General features: G+C 39.5%; 1 protein-coding gene across 25 annotated transcripts in view; it reads right to left on the reverse strand.

Moving 5' to 3' along the window:
• Positions 1-18,138, reverse strand: part of epb41l3b (erythrocyte membrane protein band 4.1-like 3b) — a 57,136-nt gene that overhangs the window by 14,070 nt on the left and 24,928 nt on the right. For 13 of the 25 annotated variants that reach the window (XR_004658682.1, XM_034887070.1, XM_034887061.1 and 10 more), the window contains exons 3-14: positions 15,665-15,808; positions 9,793-9,897; positions 9,536-9,578; positions 9,379-9,454; positions 8,878-9,096; positions 8,116-8,203; positions 6,232-6,276; positions 5,519-5,671; positions 4,782-4,879; positions 4,141-4,316; positions 2,520-2,725; positions 1,449-2,033 (exon numbers count right to left, since the gene is read on the reverse strand). Coding sequence is in view for 24 of the 25 variants with exons in the window: in XM_034887061.1 (XP_034742952.1) it covers positions 1,449-2,033; positions 2,520-2,725; positions 4,141-4,316; positions 4,782-4,879; positions 5,519-5,671; positions 6,232-6,276; positions 8,116-8,203; positions 8,878-9,096; positions 9,379-9,454; positions 9,536-9,578; positions 9,793-9,897; positions 15,665-15,808 (1,938 nt within the window). In the remaining variant the exon portion in view is untranslated. The remainder of the gene's footprint in view (positions 1-1,448; positions 2,034-2,519; positions 2,726-4,140; positions 4,317-4,781; positions 4,880-5,518; positions 5,672-6,231; positions 6,277-8,115; positions 8,204-8,877; positions 9,097-9,378; positions 9,455-9,535; positions 9,579-9,792; positions 9,898-15,664; positions 15,809-18,138) is intronic. The other 12 variants (XM_034887079.1, XM_034887077.1, XM_034887083.1 and 9 more) reach the window with 3 other exon arrangements.

The following is an 18,138-nucleotide window of genomic DNA, read 5'->3' on the forward strand; positions in this document are numbered from 1 at the left end:
TCTGTGTTGTTGCTGGTCAAAAATAGTCCACAGGTTTATAAAAATTTGATTTGACAAACAGTAACCTGACTTTCAGGCCCTCCCCCTCCTCTCCATGCATGTTGACACTAGGGGTGATCTGGATGCATTTAACTGTCAGAGTCTCTGCAACACAGCATGCATTACAGTACATTACATCTGTGATTCCAAAGGGTGTTGTCTGAGAGGGAAACCCATCTTGGCATTCTACAGTATCTGCTTTTAGTCCTTTTTAGCAATAGTTTTATTTAAATCATTCATTTTAATTTGTGCTGCTTTACTTGACTCCAATATCAATGCAGAGAGACTGAGTGCATCCGTAGATAAATATGGAAGTGTTTCCATGCAGCTGGTGTTGATCTTGTAGCAGTCATTTTCTAAACTGTGAAGCCATGAATGTTAATGATAAGACTGAGATGGGTTAGGCACAAAAGCTTTCTTTAAATATGAGGTTTGGTGAAGGACTAATGACTAAATGACAAAGTTCTTCAAATCCTTATCTCTAATAAACACGCTAGGTTGCATTTTGCTCGCAGGTTTCTCTACAGAGCCCCCTCTACAGCTTCAGAATAGATATTTGGCAGCCCCTATGTTTACTTGTGTCTGACTCCTCACTTGGGCAGTCCGCCATTTCCTCTTTCTCTGTTCCTGCGACAATGATTTCCTAGCTATCTGCTTCTTTTATTGCTGGCTCAGCCATGAAAATAGTGTGAAAACTCCATTGCTATCTGGTTAGCCGGTTCCTGAATGAGCATTTTGTGTGCATTGCCGTGAAGCAATTCGGTACATCACGAGACCTGATATCACAAGATAATTCCTGATGCTGAGTCTGGCAACTTGCCAAAATCTCCCAGGTTCTAGGAGGAAGCGAGATGACAACCATTCAAATCAAAAATAGTAATATAACCATTCCAATGACTCTAAAGCTGTCCAGTTAAGGTACATTAAGCTAAAAAAACTGCATAGTGCCCTTTTAAAATATTGTTTATATTGCTGCATGACAGTGATATTACTAAACGGTGATTTGTTAGTTAATCATTCATAGCCTTTATGGACAAATGTTGTAAATATGTTGAAAAGTCAAATTTTAGTGTGACGCGAGAAAAAATCCCCAATATTTGTGTCTAACCCTCTTGTTTGGGTAGATTAAATGCAAGCCAATCAAATATGAAATGAGGAGACTTGCAGTTTGATCTCTTTGTGAAGCTGATGAGGATGTAGTTCTACAGGATGAGGGTGTGACCGGGCAGAGATGAGGTTCTGAAAGTAGGAGAACTGACAGACACTGGGACAGACACAGTCTCCAGGTCGGCTCTGTACTGGTGAAACAGCAGAGCGAGATACAGGACAGGATAAAGGGTTAAATGTTATAATGAGCTGTCAATCTAAGCCAGAGGCTGGTACTGGAACAAACAGACGTACGCACACACCTCCTCTTCCTCTGAACTGTCATGGTCATGGTAGCCCTGGGCTAAGGAGGCGGTCAGGGAGGCTGCCTTGGGCTCCAGGTAGCAGAGGCACAGCGCCAGGGGGAAGGAGAGGGTGAGAGCGTAGGGGACTGAGAAGGAGGTGGAGAGCAGGAAGAAAAAGATAAAGAGGAAGCATGGGATGAGAGAAGGTGACTTAATGGGTAGGAAGTTCTGCGCGCACAGAGGGAGGAAGCGCATCTCTGACAGATCGGGGAAGGTGATGTAGCCATCCTCGTCCAGGTAGGCGGACAGGTCGGGCAGGTGCAGGGAGAAGGAGAAGAGCGTGCCGCCGCGGCTCTTGCCCTGCTCTAGCCTCAGCTTGCGGGCCGAGAGCAGCAGCACCTGCTCGTCCAGCAGGGCGGCTTTGCGGTCGGCAAGGGCTTGCCTGCGGCGGCACCCAGCGCTGCTTTTGGCTGGACTGACTGACGAGGCCCGTTTACGCGCAGTCTCCCTGCGCCTCCGCCGTACTTTGGTTGATGACACAGGAGATGAGGGGAGTGAGAGCTCAGAGCGGAGGGGGTCAGTTGTGTATACATGAGGGGAGCACTGATGTCGGGAAATGTCAACGAAGAGATGTGTGTGTGTGTGGGTGTAAATGGAGAGGAGCAATGGGGAAAGGGGCAAATACGCATGAGCACACAAACAAACACAAGTATAGTGTAGGGTCAAAGGAAGGACAAGAAAAGAAAAGCGAATTAGTAAAGCGCACACAAGATGAAAAGAAGCACTTAGGCCTAGTCTGCTGCAGTGGGTTAAAGTGAAATCAACTGGGAAATTCTCATCAGCCATTAATAAAAGTCTACTAAAGGAGAAAACTAAAGGAAAATCTCAAAAAAGGACTAAAAACTAAATTGCAGCAGCTTCTAAGAAACATCGCTTTCTTTGACAACCCTGGGCATACCTGTATATATTCATTTATCATCCCGCTTTAGACCAAATACAAAGACAACTCAAGCGTCTACGTAGAAAGTTCCTTTATCCATATTAAATGCAGCTCTGACTGCACTGCACATCTGGTAGACAGCGGTTTACCTTCACGTCTTGTCTGAGCGGCGTTGTGGCCATGGGTTCTGGCGTCTCTCCAGCTTCCATTTGAGCATCCTCCTGCTCCGCCTTTTCTTCCTCCGCCTTCTTCTCTGTTGTTACCGTGGTGATGATGTCTCCCTTTGTGATGACTTTGGCCGCCCCGTCAGCTGCACTGTTCTTCATTAGAGTCTCATGGTTCTCCATAATTGGTGCTGAAGGACAAAGATAGATGTTACAGGCTGGAATCAGTGACGTTTATTGGACACCAACAGGGGAATAAAGGGTTTCATTTGTTCCTGCAGATTGTTGTTAGAAAAACTTTGTAAAAAACTTTCTCACTGCACTGCAAAAGTGTGCCAGACATTTAAACTTTGCAGGTTTTCAGTTGCAAGGTAAGTTTAGAAAAAAACACGATGAACAATCATCTAAAATTAGGAACATCTGAAAAATGTGTCCAGCTAGCACAAAGGAGCTTCCAAAAATAGCCCTGATCAAAATAAACTGGATAAATAAACAAGTCCATGGTAGAAATTTCACGATATGAGATTTTAATATCACGATTATAAATCAGGGAATAAATACGTATTTGTTTTAAAGAAAGCAAGAGACAATGTACACATGTAGACATGTATTGAAACAGAATTACATTTCCTATGTACATGTCCCAAATATGAAGACTTAAAAACCAAATATTTCCAAACATTTGAAAAACATATAACAGGCTTCACTACCTACACTGAGGATAAAACTATTCCTTTTTTTATTAGGACAAGATAAAAGCATGGATAGTAGCTAAATATGTCTGCTCCTGCCACAATACAACACTAAATAAATAGAGAAGGTTATAAGTTTATATATATACATATATGTTTTCAAATTGTATCAAACTACCCTTTGAGGGACATGCACATAATTTGTTTAGTACCTACAATTATGTAATAAGTATCCTGTTTACTTGTATTATTATATCAGATGTATTTACTCTTTGTTGTTGTTTATGTGTATGTTTGTTCTTATTATTTGGTAACACAGATGTATTTTTTGTCATGCCAATAAAGCAACATGAAATTGAAAATTGAGAAAGAGACAGAGAGAAAAAGAGAGGCCTAAAGTATACATAATTTTAGAACATTATTTAACATAGCTAATAAATTAAAATATTATTATCATCATCAACTACATCCAGTTTGTTTTTATAGGCTATTAAAAGTCATCTATAACATTGAAATGGGGGAACTATGCAGACAGAGAGCATGAGTGACAGGCCCTCAGTTGGTCATATGAAATCTCTGCAAGATTCCAAAAGTAAAGAGTAGCACGTTGTGAACTACCCCCGGGGAGTTTAAACTGTTTTGGTCCACAGATGTAATCACATCGCTAACTTAAGGCGATTTAATGGCAGATATAAGGCTGGATAAGAATGTCAGTTTCCTCGGACATTTTAACAGCTCACACAGTAGATGCGCATGCACGCACGCACACAGAATTTGTCGTCACAGGGCAACAATGCAGGAATCAGGACACCATAGATATTGTCAGTGGTTATAGCAAAATTTCAGTTATCCCTAGTCATTGGTTAACAACATTTCAACTTGGCACTTTATCAAAACTCTCAACTGCTCCTCACCTCCATCTAAGCTGCGGGACATGTTGTAGCGTTTGCTAGAGAAGCGTTCAAAGAAGGGAGCAGGTCTGATGATCTGAGAGCTGGCCCTGCGGGTCTGAGCCTGCGTTCTGCCGCTGTAACGAAACTTAGAGCCGAGGGTCAGGAACTTCTTCGGCGGTGCATCAGGGGATACGAGCCTGCCATTAGTAACAAATACGCATATTACTCAAGACAGAACCACACAGATTTACGCTATGCTCTGTAAAACATTAGAAATTCTACTCATTTGAAAAGTTTCCAGAGGGCCCTAAGGCTTGGCTCACTACTCAAAAGAACCCAAGAGATATTTTTTTGCTTAAAGCAGCACAAAGCAGCTTCACATGTTGTCCAAATGCCAACAACTACTAACAGCCTGAGAACTGTCATTATTTCACTACAAAGAAATCATCTACGGTGATTATCAAAAAACTCATGTTTACAGGACTGTGAAGAGTATTGGCTGAATGTTGTTAATCAGTGACCATGTACCAGAACAGCACATGACATTAGCCATCTCAATTAGAGAAATATGAGATTTTGCTGACAAGTTTTTTTTTTAAATAAGGTACCTACAGCAGCTTTAAAAGCTGTTTCCTATCACACTCAAAGATCTTGTTTCTTACCTGAAGAAGGTATGGTGCTCGACACAGACCTTCCAGAGCCGTTTGGCAGCACGATGATTTGGAAGCTTGAAACCAATTGTGCTTTCAAACTGCTCAAACTGCAAGAGGGAGAACACACTTTGGTCAGACTAACTATACAGGCAACTTTGAACTTGTTTATTCATTTTTTTTGTATCCTTTTTTTAAATTAATGTATGTTTCCATGTTAATGCTAACATGTAACCAATTGTTTAGAAAAAAATTGACCTGCTTTAATAATAACATTATATAAATATTGATATCGCAGTCCCATTATTTTCACCACAGATATTTTCCTTAGCCAAGTGCCCACTTAGCAATGCCAGTTTATATAAGATGTACAGCATCAGGGGATTTCCTTTATAGAATATAAGTAAATTTCATTTCAGTTTCATTTCAGTGTGGATCTGTTGGGTCAGCACATTTTAAGACAGGAAATGTTAAGACAGAAGTAAGACAGCATCTCTTTTTCTTCAGAAAGTTCAGAACTTCAAAACAGCAGCACTTTAGAAGTTTGGTGAATAAAATGTTGCTGAAATAGAGGCCAATTTAACAGTAGCCAAACTGGTTACACCTAACAAAGAATCAGATATGGATCAGACTTTGGAGCAGATCAAATAAATGCCTTGTTTACCCTCGATGCAGACCCAGCAGATCAGCTCTGGACACCACTATAAATAAATGCATATTTAAATATCTATAACTGTTATTGTTCATACCTCGCCGGGTCGGATTTTGATGTAGAAGTTGTTCCTTTTGTAGGAGATTTTAAGGATTTTGGGCCAAGCGAACCTGTTGATCCGCAACCTGTCTCTGTAGATAAGCAGGCCACTTGAACAAACTCCCAACATGATCTCCACGCCCTCAGAGTCCTGGAAACAACACAACAGGCACAAAAAAACAACAACAACAACGTTTTATGAAATTCTTCACATGTGTCACTTTGGTAACACAGGATCCTTGACAATCTCAAGGAAGAAGCCACTGACCACAATATTTCTCTTCGCTTAACTCTACAGAATACAAAAGAGGCCCAGGAGCTAGTGCATGGCAGGGTAAAGTAGAATTTAACAAAGCCAAGTTTGTGATAAAAAAAACAGGTTAAAACAGGCAGGTGGAGAGTGGAATCAGGCATATGGTACTCTTATCTTCTCTATGCAGGCTGTAGTGACGCCGAATAAAGACTTAAGGGGCACCGGCAACAGAAACAGTGAAGTCTTGGGAAATGGTGGCTGAAGCACGAATGATGCTCTTCACTGCACAAGATGCATGAGATGCGCAGGTGAAACCAATGATGTTTTGAGAGGGAAGCGCTGGTCCAAAGCAGGAAGAATCAATCTTAATGGGATGTTGAAATGACAACTTTGTATGTAACCATGCACAAGTAGAACTCACACACACACACGCACGCACATGAGATGCAGCCTCTTACCTCTCCCTCAGCTGGAGCCAAGCATTCATTGAGACTCCCTACCAACTTTGCATTTGATGAGAGAGGAGAAAAGACAAAAGAGGGATGCTGGTCTGATATGTACATATTTTTCTTGTGTATCAAATCTGACTCACATATCCAACACTGAGCGTTGACGTCTACTCAATTTGATCAAGGGCACTTCCTCCTCTCTGTCATCTCCATTCTGTGAAGGCAATATCCTCTCCATCGCTAACATCTACCACCATTTTGACTTTCAAAGCGCTTTTGATGACTGATTCATATCAAGACTGATGACTTTAATTTTATTTTATGATGACAGCAGTCTTGCAGTTGTAATCCAAATCATTTTTTTTACTGCCTGTGTTCTAACAACGCGTTTGATCCCATCTGGCTAACGGATTAGACATGCCAAGAAAATCCTTCAAGTCAAGCTGGGCTCCAGACCCCACCTCCACTCTACACTTTAGCCCTCCCCAAATCCACAGAGGGAGCAGAGACATGTCGGTCAATCAGCAAACAGCAGTGGCATGTTTAACTGAGGCATTACTGTGGCAGCTGTGATGTTTTTTAAGCAGCGGTGTGGTGGTAGCAAGCGTCACTGTTGACTGCATGAGTGGAATGTGTTAGTCTCACCTAGCATAAAAATAAAACAAACGTTTACGTTTAATCATTCGCATACTTTGTAATGCATCTTGGAAACACCCACTAATACTGAAGTCATGACTGACATTCTGGCTACTGACTTCTTAAAGGAATAAATACATTTTGAAAATGGCTTAGCTTATTTGCCTCCTTGCTGAGAGTGAGACTTGAAGGAGGATACCACTTTCGTATCTGTAAATAGGAAGCTACAGCCAGCAGTTGGTTAGCTTAGCATAAAGACTAGAAGCAAGGTAATCTATATCGACGACGTTACACCTCCGGGATTGTTCAGGTACCGCCGAATGTCCTCCTTTTGGGAAAGATGTCTGTTACCTTCTGCGTTTTTTGTGTGTGGCGGCATTCTAAACTTCGGCTGCTTTATGAGCACTATGGTAAACTGCTCCACCAACATGTTCCACCCCAAAAAATTCCTTTCCAAGGCTATTTTGCAGAGGTACCCCTGCTCCGTTCAGCGCTCTGCGTCACACCAGGGCGATTGTGATTGGTTTAAAGAAATGCCAAGAAACCAGAGCCCATTTTTCTCCCATGCCAGAATGCTGTGTGAACTAGCCAGACCCTCCTCCTCCGCGCTGTGTAGGAAGGTCTGACATTGCACTGACTAGAAGCAAGGTGAAACCGCTAGCCTGGATGTATCCAAAGATTAAAAAAGTAAAATAAATCCACCTCTAAAGCACTGTAAAACCACAATGTATTGTTTTTACACTGGATTTGTACAGATCAAACAAACTAGATATAATAAGTTAATTAGTGAGCCGTAGAGTTCCTGACAGGTGGATTATGTCAGAGCCGTTTCCCTGTTTTTGGTCTTTGCGCTAAGCTAAGCTAACAGACTTCTGACTGTAGCTTTAATATTTTGCGTACAAACATAAGAGTGGTTATGACTCTTTATATCCAAGTCTCAGCAATAAAGCAAACAGCCATAATCCCCCAAATGTTGAACTATTCTTTTAAAGAAAATACTAAAATTATATTAAATTTCCTTGTATATTCCTTAATGCATCTTGGAGATATCAGGGACATTGGAGTTGCTTTTAATGAACTGCTACATCATTTTCCATGTTAACTTGTAAAATTACATTAACAACTTCAAAATGTATGATTTTTCACCCCAAACAAGCAACTTGGCATATACAGCTGTGATGAACTGTGTCCAAATCTTAATTTTCACTGGATATTTAGTTTGACTTGTGAGAGACAAAGTTTGCAGTGACCTATTACCTTAGCGTGGTGGAGGTCTACACCATACATGGACAGCTTCTTGGCATTTTCCAGGAAGTGCATCTCTGCTTCAGCTGGTGTCATTCCCCTGATAGAACAGAACATAACAGATGAGACGAGGTCAAACAAGTACAGCAAAGAGAGATTTGATGATGTCTCAACAAGTAGAGTCCAATAAGATCTAAAACGAGGATAATTCAGTTTTATTCCATAAAAGCTTTTGGAAATTTGTGGTTTTTAATAGAGGCTTTTAACAGAGTACCATGAGCGCATCCACTTTTAGCATAGATGGGTCTTTAGAGAGACCCTAATTCTTGCCCTGTTGTTGTCTTACTCCATCCAGTAGGCTACACAGGTCTGCATCAAATTACACACAAATCCTTGTTATAGAGGGCGAATGAAGTGCTCAGACGGAGGTATAGCTATTTCCATTTATAGGAAAACACAAATCTAATGTCTGGAGACATGCTGCCTTTCAGAACGGATTATTATTCCAGGATGTAAAGATTCACTCAGGTTGCTGTTCAACCACTAACATCCAGATGAGAGAAGCTCTGTGTTGACACGCTCACATGAATTACTTTTTACTATTACCCTTCTCACACCAGTACGTTTGCCATCTATTATTAATTCTTTTCCCAGTGGAAGATCTGTGTATAACCCAACTGTGCATTCTTGGCAGGTCTGTGACCGTTTAAAAGTTGTGCTGGACAGCTTAAGCTTAGTATGAAAAGATGTTTAGGAAATGATGCCGAGACTAACTTGTAGGTCTTGTGAAGTTCCATGACCTTCTCCTCTAGCTCTTTGGTTTGATTGGGTGCGAAGCGTAGTTCGCTTATGTAGTCGCTGCCTAAATCCTCAGGGTCGTAGTCTCCCAGTTCAGACTGCACTGTGTAGGAGCCCAGTACCGTGTGGGTGGCAAAGGAGCAGGGCAGGCGGCCCGAAACCACATCATCCCTCAGCTGCAGACACAAGTAGTACCTAACAGAGGATGAAGAGATGGAAAACAAAACGTGTCAAGTCATTGTGTTTTTGTTATCAAATCCAATGTATGAGTTGTCTTTATAAGCCTTTTAATACAATTTACTGGCATAATCCGTTATTTTCCCTTATTAAACAACATCTTTATTATTCAAGTAAAAATAAACTCAAAGTCCACCTTTAATAAGCACTGAGGAACAGCGATACCATTTTTAACATTAAAGAAGCAATGTTAGCCAGTGATCACGTCATTCTTCTAATTTACTGTTGCTGCTTACTCACCTTGTGATATCCTCAGTCAGCTGGGAGGGGTCTGGAGGGTAAAACTTGACGTTGAAAGCAAAGTTCCAGGGACCAGCTGAGGTGAGGAGAGAACATTAAATTACATCTGCTGTTCAAGACAAAACACTTTAGTGGCTTAATATATTATTAGACTTACTCCTGATCTGCTTCTTTAGCTCCTTGGAAGGGTCTAGCCAATTCTGAAAGAGACAACCACAGACAAAAAGCATTAATCATCATATTACTAACAACTAAAGTTTCTTCTTTTTTAAACAGACATTTGACTAAACTTTGATGTTATTGAATGCCATTTAGCTTATTTGACTCTTTCAAAATGCTGCTTTTAATATATAATTCATATTGACAGTTAACTTCATAAAAACAGATTATAATCATAAATACATTTTCCCTTACCTTCTGATTCTCTACATCTCTGCATGTGATGCCAAAGTAATCCCTCTCGAGTAGATTGAGATGGTCACATATTTTATCAAAGAGCACTTGGCCTTTGGCTCGTTTCTGTGAGAGAGAAAAACAAACAAACTTATTCAACACAGGGTACACGGAAAGTAGTCAGCATTACCACACCTTTTATCGCCGAGAAGAGTTTCATTTAAAAAGGAGTAAGCCAAAAAACAGAAACAGGATGTTATAATTTGTTGTTGATTTTATGTTAAGATGAACTGAACTGTAATGTAATGTAATTGGTGAAAGTACACCCTATTCAATAATTATCAACAGAAAATAAAAATAAAACATAAATGTACCAACTGCGCCATAGCCTGTGGTATGAAATGATGCCATTGGATTAGTTATATTGAGATAATTGAACAAAAAAAAAAACATGAAATTAAAAAATTCAATTATAAAAACAACACATAGCTTATACTAGACACTGCTTTTCAGTCAGTCCTGTGTGACAAAAAGTATTAAGGCTTGCTCAAGAGTCCTTAACAGACCGGCATTTATTCAATTCTGAATTTATTTTGTTCTATTTCTATTTTTCTATTCAGAGAGTGCTAGCACACTGGAATCATAGCTCTCTTTGATTTTCTTAGTAATGTTTCAACCAACTACATGTCTTCCCACGAGAAGAAGGTAGACCTGATGTACAGAGGAAATTAAAGAGAAGTCCAGGTCAAGAACAGTCCAGATATAAAGCAGTTCAGATATAGATATACCGTCTTCAAGTGTTCTGGTCCCTACATGCAAAGGGCAAAGTGTTGAGAAATAGGGATGTAACTGTATGAATATTTAACCTCACAGTCCATTGTCCAAAATTATCATGTTTTTTTGTATTATCAAGGTATTTTTTAAAGTGTATTCAATATATTCAGAAAGCACTGATACTACAAAAGTAGGCAAGACATTATCAAAAGTGAAACTTTTAACATAAAAATAACAAAGGTTCAGCATGTGAACAGCTTATATGTCAGGAACATTTCCAGTAGTGAAGGTTTAAATTATACAAATCCAAATATTCAAGCTAAGACATGAAGAACAATGTGTAAACAAATCAAAGAAACATTAATTACATTGTTGTTTTCTTCATCATCAAAATTAAAATGTAAAACTGTACAAATGAAAACTTTCCACACCGTGGAATAATAACATTTTAATTGAAAATGGTAATCATTATTAGGGCTGAAACAACAAATCGTTAAAATGTGATTATTAAAAGAGTTGGCGACGAAATTTCATTATCGATTTGCAACTATTACATCACTCAATAAGTTGCAGAGATGTTAAGTATATAAAATAAATGTGTTGAGTATAAAAAATAAATAAATTGAGTTAAACACAAAGCAGAGCAAAAAAAATTAAAATAGCAGACATGCAAACGCGACATGGCATGGCACGGGATGGCCATGGTGATGATTCAACACCTAAAACGTAACCATGTTGGAGTCTTGATGCGGAGGAATGCAGATCAACAGCAGGGTAACTACAGAATCCTACTTTTGTTCCGTTTTGAAGTGAGGAACGTAACGTCCCTCCAGTAGCTCTTCTAGTGCTGGTGTTTACTCGTCATCCAGCTTGACAAGCTAGCGTTAGCAGGTTAATAACAGTAGCAAAGCAGCGGTGGTATGGTTTACAAGACTAACAACATTTTTATTCACTCGCCTATTTGGCTCATTCATTTTTCAATCTGTTGTCATGTATATATTCTGTGCTTTGACCCATATCAGTTACTGTTGACAAATATATGTACTGTATGTGTTGTACTTTTTAAATTTTAGTTTAAAGTTCTTTTATAGCACTTGGTCATCTTAAGATGTGTTTAAATGTGGTCTATAAATTAACTTAACTTGCACTGAAATTATGGTAATAATTTACTGAATAAGCTTCAAGTGACCTTGTCTGCGTCTGCTCTATGGGTTACTTACCTTACCCACTAAATAAGACAACAAATATTTACGTAAGTATGTGTTGAGTTGATGTAAATTGTGCTAAAACACATACTATATTTTTTATTCCAGAAAAAACAGCAAACCATAAGAGGTTTTCTTGATGGTAAATTGATGTACACAACAGCAAGCTGCTGTCTTGATGGACAGTATTCAACAGGCTCGTCATTGACATGAGGCCTCCAACGATGTTTGAAGATGATGCCTCTTTGTTTTTCTTTTTTAATTATTACATTAACAGCTCAAGAATGTTCAAGGAGCAACCTGTTTGTGCACTTTCTGAAGATTCTTTGAACGGAAATGTGCACTTTCAGTTCTGTTTTTGAATAAAGTGTTGTAAATGAATGCTTTTTTTTAACAGATTAATTGATTATTAAAATAATCGTTAGTTGCAGGCCTAACCGTTATTGTCGACATTTTTATCGTGGTTTACCGTTAGACCGGTAATCATTACATCGCTAGTTGAGAATCAATAACTTAAAGTTTAGTCCATAAGTAGTTCATGATGCATTCAAGAGCCTTTCCTGCAGAGACTAAACCTCAAAGGTATTGCAGCCGCATTTGACCAATTAGGTTACTCTGAATCAATACCTTCTATAAAAAGCATGATAGTATAAATACACATTCAAATTCCTGAACTCAAGGTGAACATCATCAATGTGAAGGCTTAAAACCAATCGATGGCACGTCTCTAGCTGGGCGCCGGATGTCATCAGCTGGAGCTCTGTCGACGCCCCCACTGGAGGCGGTTGGACTTCACAAATTCATTTGGCCACCTCACAATATATATTTTAAGACCAGAGTTGCCACAACACACACGCCTCCTTCCTGCACAGAGCCAAAGTCAGCTTCTCACACCTCTGGATTTATTGACAACCTCTGCCACAGCTCATTTTAGCAGCAGGGATCACAACACATCTACATATTCACATGGAGTCTGTGACATGAGGGTACAGATGGAAATAAATATACATATCTGCCTGGTAGCACGTAGTAGCAGCAATTACTTAAAGCATACGCTCATCCTTTTTATGACAACTCTGGAGTGTGCGTGATTGTGAACAGAGCCATAAAGCCGCTGGTGGCAGAGAGTTAATCCTGCCAGAATATCGCTGAGGGAATTAGCAGAGTTGTGTCAGACTATTGCTGACTCGCTTTGACAGAGGCTTCAATCAGGCTTGTATTCTGTCTTCCCTGGGGTTGTTCAGGAGATCATGAGATCAGGAGGGCATTGGAAGGAAATTTGATCTCAAATTAGAAAGAAACATTCTTGGTCAATTTCAAGATTAAATATAGACAGCAAACCATGGCAGTCGCTGCAGTGAGCTCGGAGAATTACAATGATTATAAAAAAAGGTACTGGACCTTGCATCACCAAACCATGTATAGGGCTGCAACTAACAATTATTTTCATTATCCATTCATTTTTTAGACCACTTTGAAGTAAAATGGTAAAGAAATACACTGAACATTTTCTCAGGGTCCTTGTTGACTTTAACAGATGTCTTGTTTTGTCGGACCAACAGTCAAAAACTCAAAGATATTCAGTTTACACTTATATAAAAACAGAAAATCCTCAGATTGGAGACGCTGCAACCAGACAATGTTTGGCTTTTTGCTTAAAACCAAATTACTTTAGCGATGAACTGATTATAATAAAACTAATAATAATACATTTTATTTAACAGCGCCTTTCTAACACTCAAGGACGCTTTACAGACAACAAAAGACAGATACAGGGAACATAAAAGTGTAAGTAGTAATAACAAAACAAATAAAAAAAACAAAAAAAAAACAAACAAAACATACAAACAAAAACAAAACAAAACAGGAACAGTGTATTTACAGATAAGCGAGCTGGAACAGATGGGTTTTTAGTCTAGTTTTAAACAGGGGGAGAGAGTTGATGTTGTGGAGGTCAGGTGGGAGTGAGTTCCAGAGCTTCTATAAATAGACGGTCTATCAACTAATTGACTAATTGTTGCAGCTCTAAATTAAGACAACTTTTAGCATGCACTGCCATGCACTTTAGGGGTAGGATAAAGACGTCCGTCGGAACTAGAGGGATTTTCAAAAATATGCCTAGGATTTATAACAACAACACAGTGAGTGATGCGGGATTTGTATCCCCCTCCACTGAGACTAACACCCTCTGAAGTGAAGCGGCGGAGGTTCAGCAGTTCTGTGACACAGCAAATGAGGATAGGAAACAAGCTTTCCCCCCACAGGAAAGCTCAAACGGAGTTGAGCTGGAAAAGTACAGGTTCAGGGGGATAGAGATGTCAAATCTTGACACTGTTGACTCTTCAAATTAGACTGGGGGGAGGAAGATGACTCCGTGGCAATTATCCGAGGATCCTTTGACCTCAATTGTATCACTGTGTCAAACACCATGAGCTGACTTAGCTTATGTATGCTGTGTTTCACCCTCAACTTTCATACAACAGTTTTTTTGTGTTTTGTTTCAGGCAAGCACTCCCAACTGGTCATGACTGTAACTGTGACTTGGTTGCTATGACAACTTCTGTGGTAAGCACGCAACTAATTAGCTAATGATCTACTTGTTGTCTCTTGCTTTTTATTGTAATGAATGTTTCTTTTAAAGAAACATTTTCAGTTAGTGTAACCATTGTCTCGAATATAGCGGTGTGAAGACATCGCTATGGTTACTGTGATTGCAAGTATTGTCCAACTGCTAGCGTCATCCGATTTTTTACAGCGATTTTATAGTATTACTCTATATAAAAAGGTGTCTGATCCTGTCACAACCATGCGAAATAAGCAGACTTGATTGCTATTCAGACAAAAATGTGAATCATAATTTACCACTGCCGAAGGTCATGACTTCAGATGGCTTGTTTTTATCTGCTACTTGAGCATCTAAATTAATTGCACCTTCTGCCACCTTCTCACAGGGCAAGAAGTCCAGACTCACGCCCATTTCCAGATCCCTGTCCTTAAGAATCCTTTGTCACAGTGGGACATCCAGTAATTATGTCAACACAAAGAGTCAATGACACTGATTTCCTCCAACAAATGCTCCCATTTCACAGTCTGAACCCCTCACCTCACCACCTCCAAAACAGACCGTTAATCCCTCTTTACAAACCCCTGGTGGGGAGGAATCTGCTCAGAGGAGATTTTAGGGGAGGAAGAGCGGGTGCTCCCTGTTCAGCCTGAACACATTTTGGGAATGTACAAAATTTAAAGTCTTTATTAAAGGCTCTATTTTCTATTGTTAAGAGGGAAATATGTAAAAGTGGAATGTCAAATAAGTTCACGATTGAGATTTATTCCTGAATTCATAATTGGAAAAATGAGCTCTGACACTCACATTTACACCAAATGTTTGAGGGAAAAATTGTTTTAATAGCACAGCTCTACGCAGGTCAACAAATAGTGATGCGACTATCTTTGTTAATTCAATTAAAAACATTTAATTCGATATCTCTCCCGCTACATTGCATCTCTCAAACATCTCACCCTCCTTTCTCTTTCTTACCCATTATAATTAACAACCCATGCTCTATTTTTTTCTCTCTAAAAAACATCCCATTATGACAGCTTTTGTTTGTGTGTGTGTGTGTCCATAAGAATGTCAGTTTATTTATCGTGTTATGTTACACTCCGTTACTGTTTATAATTAACCTTGAGTGCGTTTTATAGAGTAAGCTGTTTTTTCCCCTGTTTAGTTAACTGACAAAATGAGCCGCGCCGTATTGCAGTTTGCAGAATAAATACAGAGAAAACACAATAGATATAAAACGTTAATGTTGGCATTAAAAAGTGCCGGTGGTCCCTGTTGGCCTGCCATGCTTGTACAATTATAGGGGAAACACTGGGCACCCTGTACCAAAATGTAAGGCGTTGTATCTCACCTCCACATTGAGTGTGAAGTCGGAGCCATCCAGCAGGGTGACTTTACATTGCATGATCTTCACCTTCTTCACTCCTCGCAAAGGAGACCTGGACAGACGACTTGTGGATGACCTGTGGGACACCTGGTCCTCCTCCTGCCGCTCCTGAGAGGAAGAAAACAAGTGTCACTTAACAGTACTTAGTTGAATGCTGAATGTACATGTAAAATTACACTTTTCCACATGTTACTTCAGTGAGATATCTTAACATGTATTGCATTGTATGTATGGCATTCTAATTTTTGGTTGAAAGTGTTCACAGACCACAAATGAAAAAGACCTGCTCATTGTTTCCTTACCTGACTGCCTCTAACTGACCTTAAGGACAATGTAGTTGTCTTTGACAAACCCACTGGTTCAAAAACCTAAATATAGAGACTTGGACCCTGAGCTAATGTAATCCGGTCCCACTGAGAAGAGCTAGAGGTGATCTGACATTTTGTCATAAACGGAGAAAATCCAATTTTCCACTTCGCTGAAAACAAAGCCCTTCCTGACTTAATGCTGAAGAAGCCTTTGGTTTCAAGACATTTTCATTCTTACCCACACACAGGACTGAATGCCCCTTTGGATTTTTATATTGAAAATGTCTGATCTTGTTCTTCAGGTTATATTCATCCTGTTTTATACAGTCTATGTCTTTTCAAAGACTCAGTGTATTTCACACAGGAAACACTGACCTGGCTGTGTCAGATTGCTGTAATTTCTCTCAGCCTTGTTCCTGACAATTCACACAGCGCCAACAATAGCAGAGAATCATCCATCATCCTCAACGTGGCACAATGAGGGCTGTTTAATGTGGATTCTTTTGAAAGGGATATGGATCCACTAAATAGGTAGTCAACACATAGTCCGACCTATCTCCACAGTGCGGGAGAATTGTCTGGCTGCACCCATTATCATTCTGCTATAGGGGGAAAAACGCTCGGGCTTCTTGTATTTCTTTAAACCAATCAAAATAATCAACCTAAGATCAAGATGCAGTTATGGTGCCCTTGTTGTATAGATACTGGAAGGGGAGGAGAATGGAATAAAGTAAATTATAATAATTGCCATGGTTGTGGCATTGTTCCAAGAGGAATGTTGGTTTGACAGTTGGTTCACCAAAAACTACTGCAGGGATTGCCATTAAATTGGATACATATATTCAAAGTCTCCGGTGGATGAATTGTAATGAGTTTAATCCAATGACTAGTCATATACTGTAGTGCTATTATCATCAGATTAAATACCTGCAAAACTAATGACATTACCATCAGCTCTACTTTGTGTTTAGTACCATTTAGCAAATGTTAGCATACTAACGTTAGAATGGTGAACACATTAAACATTATACTAGGTTTGGCGATTGCTAACATTTTCAAATTGTCCAATTGTGGTTCCTTGATATCACAGAGTACCAAGTGTCTAAGTACAGCCTCACAGAGCATGGCGATAGACTCCTCGTCTTGCTTTTGTTACTGAAAACCCTACATAACATATGTTAATCAAGGAGAAATGTGAGCTATTTGGTCATCATTCTATGGTAAACCACATGAGTGGGCCATATAGATCATTTATAGAGTGATTTCACAACAAACATCAACATTTATGTTGATATAGTACCTTTCTGGAACCTAAATTGAGAAAGATGTCTGTAAATAAAAATAAATGAATAAATCTGTTTTTGGCTAATCCAGTAAACAAATGCAATAATACCCTAATGCAATGGAGACCTGATACAACCAGAGCCTTTAATCAGGTAGTTACCTCAGTGTACACAGTATACCATCATCTCAAGGGTATGAAATATCATGTCAGCCATCCAACGTCATGCATGTGCAGCTTTGTGAACTAACATTGATACGGGCATTAACATTTTGTTAAACTTTTTTGCTTCATCGCCCAGCCCATAATGGATCTATTCATCACCTCGTTCTGCTTCTGCTGCTCTTTCATTTCAGCCCGTTATGAGTCACAAGTCAAATCCTGCTCTATTTCATCTCCTCATCAAACATTTTCATACTTCAATTTTTCCACACCATGATAAAAGCCCCACTGCTGTGTCAGTGGGGCTGTGAGCCTGAGCATGTTCAAATTTCAGTTACATGCTGAAACACACAGCAGATCATAAGAAGAAATCTCAGAACAAACACTGCTTGTTTTTCTTCCTGTCTAGCATCTGGCCGTGGTGACTTTTGAACGGTTGGCCTTTTGACTTCTTAATATTGGCTGCATGCAAATGACAGGCACTTTAAAATTGTAGATTTCTATTTTATGAAAACGTTTTCTGGGATTTGGTGCTATTTGGGGTCTCTGGTGCTTCCACACACATAAAAACTTGGATACAAAACTATCCATGCTGTTTTGAGTGAGATACAGGTTTCTGAATGTCCTCTGCCTTCAGTCTCCAGGGGAGCTGTTCAAAATCTGCACGGTTTTCTACTTTACTAGCC

Source organism: Etheostoma cragini, chromosome 12 (assembly GCF_013103735.1).
Source record: "Etheostoma cragini isolate CJK2018 chromosome 12, CSU_Ecrag_1.0, whole genome shotgun sequence".
In the NCBI taxonomy this organism is placed as follows: Eukaryota; Metazoa; Chordata; class Actinopteri; order Perciformes; family Percidae; genus Etheostoma; species Etheostoma cragini.